This window comes from Cricetulus griseus, chromosome 2 (genome assembly GCF_003668045.3).
Source record: "Cricetulus griseus strain 17A/GY chromosome 2, alternate assembly CriGri-PICRH-1.0, whole genome shotgun sequence".
Classification (NCBI taxonomy): Eukaryota; Metazoa; Chordata; class Mammalia; order Rodentia; family Cricetidae; genus Cricetulus; species Cricetulus griseus.
Window position 1 is genome coordinate 173630229 of NC_048595.1, and position 12766 is coordinate 173642994.

At 42.6% G+C, this 12766-nt stretch overlaps 1 protein-coding gene across 32 annotated transcripts in view; it reads right to left on the reverse strand.

Moving 5' to 3' along the window:
- The window catches only part of LOC118237675 (zinc finger protein 532), a 111785-nt gene that overhangs the window by 20680 nt on the left and 78339 nt on the right, over positions 1-12766 (reverse strand). Inside the window, exon 9 of one of the 32 annotated variants that reach the window (XM_027402737.2) lies at positions 10484-10959. The exons of the other annotated variants lie outside the window; for them this stretch is intronic. Coding sequence (XP_027258538.1) covers positions 10651-10959 — 309 coding nt within the window. The 3' untranslated portion in view covers positions 10484-10650. Of the gene's footprint in view, positions 1-10483; positions 10960-12766 lie in introns of those variants that run through there. 32 annotated transcript variants of the gene reach the window in all.

A 12766-nucleotide genomic window follows, 5' to 3' on the forward strand; every position in this document is an offset into this window, starting at 1 on the left:
AGAGGTGCTTCACACATGCAGAAGTGCCTGGACCTACAGAATTGCTCTGGCAGTTCTGCTGGGTGGCTAGAGAACACTCTGGGATCTACCAGGGGAATTTACAATGGGCTCTTTGGCGATGGCTCCCAAACAGGAGGTTCAGTAACTCTGACACAACCAACCACAGAATAAAAAAAAAAAAAAAAATTGTTTGGGTCGGGGAGCTGTTCCTACTGAACAAGTGCAGCCACTTTTTCTTGTCACTATTCCTAAGCAATAGTATAACAACCATTAGCAGAACAACAATTTGCATGCTACTTTACTGTGTGGGCTCTTTTCAGTCATCCTGAGACTATTTAAAATGCACAGATGAGGCATGTTAAGCTCAGGTGCTGCATCACATTTGTTGCCTGGGTGCCTAGAGCATCCTTGGGTTTTGGTAAAAGAAGCAGAATCTGTCCAGAACCAATTCCCATGGATACGGAGGGGCCACTATACTGAGTTCCAATCACAAGGGACTGGTTCTTTGAGATCCTACTGGGACCCCCGACTATACCAGCTCTGGGCATTCCAGCCCCTAACAACAAGGTACTGACTTGATGACTAGGACTTAACAAATTTGCTTTACTCTTTTGTGTTATAACTTGGCTGCACATCCTTGGATTTGGGGGTTTTATACTCACTAACCCATCAATGCACTTTAATATGAACCCTCACAGTGTCATTGTAACCAGCCATGATCATCTAATAAAGCCATTCCCTTTCCTTTGGGACACACAATGAAGGCTGGTAAACACAAATCTAACTCCACTCATCGTTATTTGTAACAAACTCAACATGCGTTTATAGGAAATGCCTCTCTGGTGGCTCCAGCAGACATCTTACCAGACACAGTTCATCCCAACAGTAAACCCCCTGTCCGACAGACAGCCCTTTTGGCTACAAACAAGAAGTGGAGTAAGAGCCACAGGCTTATCTATGTCAAATTTTCAAATAACTTCATCTTTCCCTGAGAGACGCAGTTTTGTTTTTCTAGGCCTCACACAATAATCAGTGTATCTTAGATGCAGAAGTTGGTCATTTGCTTGTCATTTCATTTTCTTTCAATTTAGTGTTCTCAATCTCCCAGCTTCTCCTCTTAGGTGAAGGTAATTCAACAGTTGCACTTTTGGTGGTAGGGGTGGGGGTGACCTGGAGATTGAACCCAGAATCAGGCTGATAATCCCAATGTAACTCAAGGCCCTGGGTTCCATCTCCAGTGCTACAGGAAATTATACTTATTTATTTTATCCTAAAACTGAAGCCATACTCCAAAAACCCCCTTTCTACTGGGACAGTTTTCCAAGCTCTGCAGGTGAAGAGCTAATTACCACACATTGTCAACCAACCTATTTCCTATCACAGAGTTCTTGGGAAAGAAAGGGCAGGCAAGCAAGAGGGAACATGAGTATCAATTACCAATGAGAAGCTCCCACCCGTGTCCTGCCTTGTGCCCCAGCCCTAGCCCCAACACCTACAACCACACCATCAGAAAGAATGACACAGACAATACCAGAGGGCTTCCCTCTGATGAGAGGGAACTCCTGCTGCTAGGCTGGGGCTGCCTGATGCATTTCTCTAGGGTTCTCAAGCTTTCTCTAGAAACTACTCAAAACCATACCCAGGATGGCCAGAATCCATGCAACATCCAAATACACCCTGGGCAACTGCTAAGAAAGATAGGCCTTTCTAAAACCTGGTGTGAGTCTACAGGAACTTTCCCAGTTAACTGACACACAGCTGTGCTATTCACCACAACTGCAAACAATCCCAGAAAAGCCTTGGGCCCCAGCTGAGAACAGTAGATTATCACACCCAAGGCACTCTGGAAACTACAACACAAACCCATGTGCTCGCAGGTGATGACATAACCTGCCAGCACTAAAAACAGAACTATACGATACGACCCAGTTATACTACTCTTGGGCATATGCCCAGAGGATATGAAGTCCCATCACAGGGATACTAACATACACCCATGTTCACTCCTGGTTATTATTCACAACAGCAACACAATAGTGTAAGTTCCATGAACAGCTGGGTAGACAGAGAAAATGTGGTGCATACACATATGGAATTTTATCCAACTGTAGAGAAAAACAAAATTAGTTTGCAGCCAAACCAATGGAATGGAAAATGGTTATGACAAGAAAAGGAGCCAGACCTGGAGACAAAAATCCCAAGTGTTGTCTCATAGGTGATCCCAGATTTCAGTCTATGTGTCAAGTCCCAAATTAGAGTAAATGTAGCCACACAGACCTCAACCACTCTTGGCTCTTATTGTGTCTCAGCTCTTATCATTGTAACTACTTAGTCACAAGTTATCAAAATCAATAGCTAGGTGTATTTTGTGCTCTTTAAACTAAAAATTGTCAATACCCATCCTTGCAAGGCATTTATATCTTTATATTTAAAAGGATATAACTATTTAACTTATTTTTAACATCTATAAACTATACCCCAATAACATACAATAAAATAAATTAAAACAATTCTTATAAACACTATTTTAACCATAAAATTAATTACATATACTGTAATATGATCTAAACAAAATTATAAAATATCAAGGTCTGTGACCATAATGAACCAGCATTACTATAAGATACGTATTTCTAGCACAAAGCATTAATGTACAAACCAGTTTATGAGTCTGGAAACCTAAGTCCCAACAAGAAGTCCCTGTTCCATCGCTAAGCAGCGACAGAGCTGAGCCACAGCAGCTTTCCTACTGTTGCAGTTTTTTCAGAGACTGGCATGGACATGGACCAGGACAGGAGTAAGTACTCCAGGCATATCTACCACTACACTGCATTCTGAACCCCAGCCTGTGTCTTTAGTTTAAATGCATCCCTCCTGATCTGTGACTGATCACAAATTCAAAACCGAAGAATGGGAAAAACTGAATTTTTATCCTGTTGTCAAGATAGTATGATTTTGGCTGCAAGTTAACATCCTCACAATTTAAAGGTAAGTTGAGAAGAAGGAAAGAAAAAAAAAAACCAAAAAACTCTTCTCATCCTGCATTTACATTAAAGTAACTCATGCCTTGTGCCAACAGTATAAATGATACCTATTAACCATCTGGCCAAAAAAAAAAAAAAAATGTGCAAGGCAGATGATTATTTTTCTGTTTGTAGCCAATGGTCATCACCCAGTTAAAGGCAACAGAAAAAGGAAGGTATGATATTTAATCCACAAATTTATCCTTTTTACAAACATGAGTGGGGCCCCAAGTTGGATAGATGACTTTTAATTAATAAACACACACATACTTTTAGAAGAATATATGTGTGTGTGTGTGTGTGTGTGTGTGTGTGTGTGTGTACATGCTTGGACAGATAGACACACAGACATATACACACAGAGAGTGCAAGCATGAAGTCTGTAAAGGATTACAGTAAGTCTGGGTAAGGCCACTGCAAGGAGAAAGACAAATACAACCATGATTTTAAAAGGCACAAGACAGCACACACCATCCCAGCTCTGCTAAAGCCACAGCACTCCCATTACTCTTTCTTCCAACTGCATCTGAGAGCCTATTCCACAAAAGACTGATTTCACAAATCACCCACAGTACAGAAAATGCTGGAAGTGAGATCTGTAGTATTCTGCAAGACGGCTTAGTGGGTAAAGGCACTTGCCACCAAGCCTGATGTTCTGAGTTCAGCCCCTGGGCCCCACATGGTAGAAAGAGAAAACAGATTCATTCCCACGAGTTGTCCTCTGACTTCCACACATGCACAGTAGCACATGTATGTCTATAGATACATACATGCACATACACACAAAAATAAAATTTGATGATAATGTCTTTAGCTTCACTTTAAACTGGGGTTTATACCTTTAGGGAACAACATTAAGACACCCTATGATCTCCTATAATCAGGCATTAGATAGCCTCAGAGTTGAGCCCTACTACTCTACCACCTTGGAAATGCTCTACTTCCGTGGGCTCGGGTCTCCCAATTCACCACCAGGAGGACATAAAGGGTGGAATTTTGTGAACAAATAAATGTGTGTGGGATCAACCTTGAATATAAGTCAGCAAAGGTGCCTGGAGCTATGAAAATTACAGAGCAAGTGCCAGGGGGATGGGGGATGCTGCAAGGAGGACCTCAGGTGTTTTAAACCCTGGCTATGCACTGGAATCACCTGGAAGTTCCATTCCCATGGAGACTGCTTGTTGGCTCAGGGAGTAGATATGGCAGGGCTCTACCAAGGAGGCCTTGAGCCAGACTCACTGCTCTTCCTGCAGCTCTCCCAAAGACACAATGGCTTCTTCCTAGAAGCTGTTTCCATCCACAGGTTAGATCAACTGTGAAAAAAATGCTTTCTATTGAGACCTTGGTTGTTGACTGTATCACACCAGAACAAGGGATGGGATGTCTCCAACATCCTCACTAACGCCTATGTTGTTTAGATAGTAGGACTCAAAGAACTAGCCATTTTTGTTTGTTTTCTTGAGACAGTCTCACTACACTGAAAACTGCTTCTGCCCCCTAAGTGTTGAATTACAGGGGTGACCCTCAAGCCCACTTTAAATCCCATGTAATAAAAATGACTCCTTTCCCTCCAGTAACAACACACTGCTAAGCAATTCGGTCAGTCTATCTCTGTTTAGTTAGCTGTAGGCAACCCCTGCTTTCCCTCACAACAATGATCATACTGTGTTCCTTATTTGACTCAACACCTTTACGAAAACTCCTCCCAGGACTGGTGAGTTACCTTAGGGTGAAGTGCTTGTGTGACAGTGAGGACCTGAGCTCATATCCCCAGAACCCACGTAGAGCCAGGTGTGGCAGCGCATATCTGCAATCCCAGTGCTCTTGGGGCAAGATGGGAATGGAAATGGGAGAACCCCGGGAGGCTCCCAAGCCAGACAGCCTAGTCAACACAGGAGTAAACATGAGAACCTGCTGAAAATATGGTCAAAAATGAACTTATACACACACAGAGAGAGAGATTAGAGACAGACAGACAGACAGAGAGAGAGAGAGAGAGAGAGAGAGAGAGAGAGAGAGACTGTGTGTGTAGTCACTAGACAAGTCCAAATTGTAGGATATCATACTACATAACCATCTCTCTCTCTCTCTCTCTCTCTCTCTCTCTCTCTCTCTCTCTCTCTCACACACACACACACACACACACACACACACACACACACACACACACACCCCTTCCAATAGCTAGGCAAATTGCCCAAGTTTTCTCATACTGAGAGCATACAACAAACGACCCAACATATCACTACCTCACACTAAATAACTGAGTTCCTACTGTTACCCTTTCCCAATTACACTTTCCAATGCGCAGTAAGGACCAAATCACACATAAGAGTCTCTTAAAAACTTGTTACTGTGGCTGGAGAGATAGCTCAGTGGCTAAGAGCACTGGCTGTTTCTGCAGAGGACCCAGGTTTGGTTCGAGCACTCACAGGTTGCCTCACAACTGTATGTAACATTAGTTCCAGGGAATCCGACACCCTTTTCCTGGCCTCCATGGACACTGAACACAAGTGGTGCACAGACATACATGTAGGCAAAACACTCATACAAATAAAAATAATAAAAAATAAATCATGTTGCTGCCATTCTTTGCAAAAGATCCAGGCTCCCAATGGAATGGCTGGCTGCAGAGCTAGGAAGGAAGTACCCACTGTGACAGAGGGGACATTCCTGGAATAAGCTTGCCCAAAAGACCCAGGCAGAGTCCATGGAAGCCACAATAACTAGAACCACTAGGAGGGGGTAACAGCAGCAATTCTAACGCACTGGAAAATTAGTCATAAGCCCATACAGCTCTTGATAAAAACTGAGTTTATTCTGTCATGTAAAAACAATGACAGAAGGAAGTCCCCACAAGGCAAAAGTTGCAATAGCCTCTGCTGCCATCCTGAATTGGGTAAATGATCACAGCAAAAGGTACAAAAATGATGGGAAACAGGATATTAGCATAATCTTAAAATATCTCCCCACAAAGCACTTATTAATTACAATGGGAAAACAGCAATATGCAGTGAAGAAACTTGATGGTCACCACAATAACCAGGTGTTTAGGGTTGACAAACCCAGGAGTGAGTCATAGAGCCACCAGGTACTTCCCAATAGGAGGCACTGAGAAAGACAATGTCACTTCTTTGATATCCTTACCAAAACCAAAGAGCAAATCACAAGGGAAACAGCAGACAAACCCAAATTGTAGGGTATCATATTAAATCATCAGCCAGATGACACAAATGGTCACAGATGGAATAGAGTTGGAGGACCAAGCAACTGAACACAAACTTAAGGCCTAGACTAGGAACAGGATGAGAAAGGGGATGTTTGCAGAAAGAACAACTAGAGTATGTCTGAAGGTCTGTTGATTGTATTTCATCAATGATGATGTACACCCAAGTTTTTATCACATTCTCTAATTACAAAGATGTTAACAGTGGCCAAGTTAGATAATGGACAAATGGAAGTTCTACCCAATTTCTGCAGGTCTAAAATCACTTCAAAATGACAATTTTCAAATGTTACAAATTTATAAAGTATATGAAGCATAGTTTAGGGCTGGAGATGTACCTCAGTACAAAGCCTGGGTTCAACTCCCAACATTGCATTAACCAACTGTGACAGTGCATTCCTGTAATCCCAGGACTCTGGAAGGCAAGAGGATCAGAAGTTCAAGGCCATCCTTGGATAACTATCAAGATGAAGACCAGCTGGCCTATGTGAGACCTTTCTCAGAAATAATAAAGGGTGGAGAAAACCATTTATTATGGAAAGATTTTTTTATGTAAACTTTAATTCTTAAAAATCTAAAGCTTGTATGTTAGTCACTACACACCTAATTATCCCAAGACATATAGCTGGGATATACAGCAAGACCATGTTTCAGGGGAAGGGGGTAGGGATTCTAGGGTTGGCAGGTTTGCTCAATGGGTGAAGGCACCTGCCATTAAGCCTGATAACCAGAGTTTAATCCTTGGCCTCCATGTAGTAGAAGGAGAGACTGACTCCTCCAAGCTGTCTTCTGACCTCCCCATTTATGCCAGACTGCGAGCGCATGTACGTGTGTGGGAGCACACACCCACACTCACACAGGCCATAGCACACACACACACACACACACACGATAAATAATTTTTTTTAATTAATACAGAGTTCAAACAAATAATAGCCATAGTATTGCACCATTCAAGACATATAACAACATCATGTCATCAATTTCAAAAGAGTCTGTGTGGGTGACCATTACTGCTTCAATTGTCCAGGCCATATTAGGTAAAGTGGGATAGTTACTATTCTACAAAGCCACACTGCTGGTAGGTGGTAGTGCACCATTCAAACTCAAGTCTGCTAGGCCCCTTCTAAGCTAGAGAGAACAGAACCATATCCCCAAGGCAGAAGTCTAAGGCCCTTAACTTTATCTGGACACATCAGAGTTTCACAATCCATACCTGCCCCTCTGCTTCAGAATCTTCGTATCAACAAATTATTAACAGTTCCTTTGTATTTGTATTACCAGACACTTAATGAGAAAAGGACAATTATCACAGATCACACTTTAATCGATTTGAACAAATATAGACAACTTACTTCTTTCATTACATAGCATTGCTCTTATAACTCCATAATAGTTGATGTGTAAGAATGATTCAGATATGATCTCATTTAGTAGATATTAATTTGAGGTCCTTAGAAGGACCCCATAGAGCAACCAAAAGAAACTAACAGGAGATATATAACCCACCTGAAACGGAAGAAGGACTCATAGCCTGGAGATCTTTGGGTAAATGACACTGACCAACTAATTTTACACCAAAGAGTATACAGACCCTGAAGATGAAAGGTGTTTTATGGTTAGAAAACTATTGAGGCCAGGCGGTGATGGCTCATGTCTTTAATTCCAGCACCTGGGAGGCAGAGGCAGGCAAATCTCTGTGAGTTCGAGGCCAGCCTGATCTACAGAGTGAATTCCAGGACAGGCTCCAAAGCTACAAAGAAACCCTGTCTCGAAAAACCAAAAAGAAAACTATTTAGATTCACAAACTTGTACTTCAACTCTGCTTGTGACTACCACAAAAGCCCCTTACTATATAGAAAGTACTGATCCAAAGAGAAATACTTCAATTAGTGACTTCAGAGATACTCTGCAATGCACTGCATTAAAAGACAAAGAAGCACTGAGTAATAACAAAACCAACACAAGACTCACCCCGAAGCAGCGTTCATGACCACAGTCCAGAAAGATGGCTCGGCAGGAAAGGGTGCTTGCCACACAAGCCTGAAGACCTGAGCTGGACTCCAGAACTCACAGAAAGGTGGAAGGAGAATGTACTCCAGAAAGGTCTCTTCTGACCTCCACAGGCTGGCTGTGGCATGGGTAACAACCACCCCCCATCCCCCCACACACTGACAACCATGGGCTCTCTGGCATGCATAACAATCCCCCCCCCCACACACACACACACATACCCCAAAACTTTCAAAAGAAAACAGTTCATCACCAAAGAGCATTTAAATCCAGCCATACTGAATGATGACACCAAACTCTACAAACAGTCCACCTTTCTGTCTGAGGAATTCCTGTGGCCATCTTCTTTTTAACTATTTTTCCTTTTAAAAATAAAATACTTTTAAAAGATTTTTAAAAGATTTTTTAAAACAGCAAAGGTTTTGAAAATTTGGCAAGTTTGCAAGTTTTTAATTAAACTCTAAATATATACTATCTGGGCCAGCAAAGTGGCTCAGTGGGTAAAGACATTTGCCATGTAAGCCTGACTGCCTGAGTTCAATCCCCGGAACCCAAGAGTGATAGTGTTTACTGTCAACCTAAGAATCTAGAGTCACCTGGGAGATGGGGCCTCTGGGCACACCTGAGAGGGATTGTCTTCATTACATTACCTAAGGTGGGGAGACTGTCCATTGTGGGTGGCATCATTCCCTCACCAGGATCTTGGACTGTATACATAAAGAAAGGAAGCTAGACAGAAGTAAGCATCCATCGCCTCTGCTTCTCAAGTATGATGTGACGTGACCAGCTGCTTCAAGTTCCTACTGGCTGCCCTGACTTACTTGCCATGTCGGGGCTAGGATACACCTTTATTCCCTTAAGTTGCTTTCATCAGAGTAGTTTATCACAGCAATAGAAAGTAAAACACCAAGTAAAAGTAGAAGAGGAAGAAGATGCTCTACAAGGCCGACCCTCTGATTTTCATATGCATGTCAAAAAATGTGGGTGCCCAGACACACACACACACACACACACACACACACACACACACACACACACACACCAGTAATTATTGTTAGATAAAAATCTTAATTTATACCAGTTGAGGATACCCTAACTTAAATATTTTCCCCAAACCTTGTTAATATAGCCATTTTATCAGCCCTAACAGCCAAGCAGTGACTGTATTCTGGCCAGCACAGCTGCTTGGGTTACTGAAAACTTATCCCACACGTGCATATCTTTACTTTCCAGTCCGAACTGTAGTCTTAAGAGTCAAGTATACATTCACTCTGGCTGGCACTTAACAATGTACAGTGACATTTCATCAGGTAAACTAGCAAACTTGGATGCCCCTGGCTGGACAGGAGTGACAACCATGCTCTCCAAACTGTCTGTTCCCATACAAGAACACCAGAGTTCAGAGCTTCAGCTCATCTTAGCCTAAAAGGACTGAAGGATGTTTGTCACCTCACACACAACTCCTTCTAGATCCCTTACAGCACAGGATACTTGGAGGTCACGATGGCACATATAACTCAGAGAGAAAGTTAAATGTAAGAGGGGTGAGATGACTTCAAAGGCAGACCTCACTCATTCTCATTAATATAAGAAATATTTTCAACCTGCTATGCAGTGGGTACCAGAGTGCCCACAGATCCAATGGGGGGTAGGGATGGAAGGACATTTAGTGGGACAAAGTAAGGGCTGCCATGGAAGCATTTAAGAATAAGAATCCTAGATGAGGTGCCAAGCTGTGACCTAAAGGACAAGAAGTCAGCTACCAAGAGTAGTGTGGTCTCACACTACTAGACTATCACTGAAGATATCAAGAAACAAATGATCAGTGTTCAGAACCAGGAAAGGATTTCCTTTGTCCAGGGTGCAACTTATGAAGACACAGCAGGGCTGCCGAAGGAATAGAGCCAGGATGGAACTGTACAAAGACTTGACTCTCAAGAGTGATGAGAACACAATGTTTTATGAAAGAAAGAGACACAGTCCACCTTAGAAAATGCTCTCAGAGGAGAAAAGAGAAAGAAGATGAACTCTCTGCTGCCACTGAGAAGAATACATAAGAACGCAGGGCTGCCTAGATGAAGCCAGACACATCCCACAAGGAACGCTTATTTTATCTAAAGAGACAATGGACTAAAGCAAATGCAATAAAAATACCACTGTACAACCTGGACTCCCTGTGATGGGTAAAGAATTTTTTTTTTATTCACAGTAATTTTATTGCTTGTGTACACAAGAGAATTTATGCCACTAGAGAAGAGGCTGTGGATGACTAATATTTCCAAGTGGGTGGGAGGACCCGCTTAGTCTTATAGTAACAAGCCAATTGGTGAATTCTGCTCTCTGTCAGAACTTAGCATCCTTATCCTTTCTGTTCCTCTCAAGATGCTTTCAGACAGCAACAGCTTTCTTAATCAAATGGTAGAGATCCTCAGGGAGATCAGGGGTAAGGCCTTTAGACTTAGGGATTCTCAAGATTTTATTATCAGTCACAAAACGGACCTGGGCCACACCATGTGAGTCCCTCAGGATCACAACAGTTTGGGAGGGAGTCAGGCCTCTCTTGGCCTGTTTGTAAATCTTTTTCTTCACATCGTCAGACGTCAGCTTCAGCAACGTGGGGACGCTACAGTGGTAGGGCAGCACCAACTGGGACAGGCCCCTCCCGGGAGCATGCATGCAATCCATGACGGCTAAGGTCTGGCAGCAAAGAGAAAACGAGGCAGCAGGTAAAGAATTTATAGCATTTGGGTGGTCAAAAAGTAACACATTTGTTTTATGAGTCGCTCAAGTAGACAAATAAATGAGACTGATTAGTAAATGTGACTAATACCCCATATAAATAACTTCTCCAAGGTCCATTATAAACTAGTTGCTAATCAATTCCGGCACATCTTTATACAGTTTCCCAAGGACAAAGCAACACAAAGGTTAAAGCAATAAGATGATGTTATGTCTTTAAAGATATTATGCCTTTGAACTCACAAATCAGTTTTAGAATCATCAGAAGTGAGACAAGCTATATTCCTCACTATGTGATATAAAACAGTGAAGCACCCAGGACATATTCTTATCTAGAGATTTCAACCTGAGGCTCGGGAGATGGCTCGGTGAGTAGAGCACCTGCCAAACAAGCACAGGGACACTGGTCTGGATGCCTGGAACCCATAGTGAGCTCCACCCAATAGTGCTTATGCCAGCACTCCTACAGTGAGCTGGGATGCAGGCAGAGACAGGAGAACTCCTGGAAGTTCATGGGCCAGTTAGCATGGTGTATGCAGTAGTGAGCAAGAGGGGGAAGGAGACCAACACCAAGGCTGACCTCTGACCTCTGTCAGAGCCATGGCACCTACGAGCCCACACTCATAAACGGAAGACACTCGCGCCCAAAGATTTCAAATACAGTAACAACAGAGATAACCCATCAGTTAGACAACTTAATTTTCACCCGGCGGCGGCGGCAGCGGTGGTGGTGGTACATGCCTTTGCACTTGGGAGGCAGAGGCAGGCAGATCTCTGTGAGTTCGAGGCCAGCCTGGTCTACAAAGCAAGTTCCAGGACAGCCAGAACTGCTACACAGAGAAACCCTGTCTCAAAAGAACCAAAAACAAACTTAATTTTCACAATAGTCCAACAGCACACTCAAAATTAAAATCTAGAGAACCCTGCTATGGAATTATACAATAACTAAATGTAATAAGAATTCTTTCTGGATCCCAATGAATCAGAAAATGTAAACACAGCCTAATATGGTATCCAAGTAACAGGTAACATCAAAAATAATTCTGCTTATCTATTAAGTCTAGCAGTAAGTGAGGTGTTTGTTTTTTTTTTGTTTTTTTGTTTTTTTACAGTTATTTGTTGTATGTATGTGTCCCCACGCATGTATCCATGAGTGTGGCACTCAAAAGGCAACTTGCAGGAGTCTGTTCTCTCCTTCTACTATGTGGACCCTGGGGATTGAACTTAGGTCTTCAGACTTAGCACCAACTGTTTTACCTGCTGAGCCTTCTCACTGGCCCTTTTAGGTGGGTTTTTAAAGTTCTTATCAGTTAGAAATGTATATCTACTATTTTAAAAAGAAAGGCCATGGGCTAAAGAGATGGCTCAGCAGTCAACAGCGCTGGTTGCTCTCATAGAACCTCAGTTCAACAACCAGCACCCACAGCTCACAACAGGGGACCTGGCACCTTATGTCCTCTGTGAACACTGCTTGCACATGGTATTCATATGTGCAGGCAAACACTCATACACATAAAGTAAAAACAAATAAATCATAAGAGAGAGAGTACAACCATGGTGACTGTCTTCAGGAGTCGGACTGCAGAGCTTCATAAGGGATGAGGCTCATCCTTATACTGCAAATTCAAGGAAGGGCGGGTGATGGGCAAGGCCCCCGGCAATGCTCAGCATCACTACTCCTCTCCACCCTCTCCTCCTTTTGTTTTGTTTTTTTTTAATTTTTTTAATTTTTTTCACCCTCTCTTCCTTACTGGTCACAGCATCC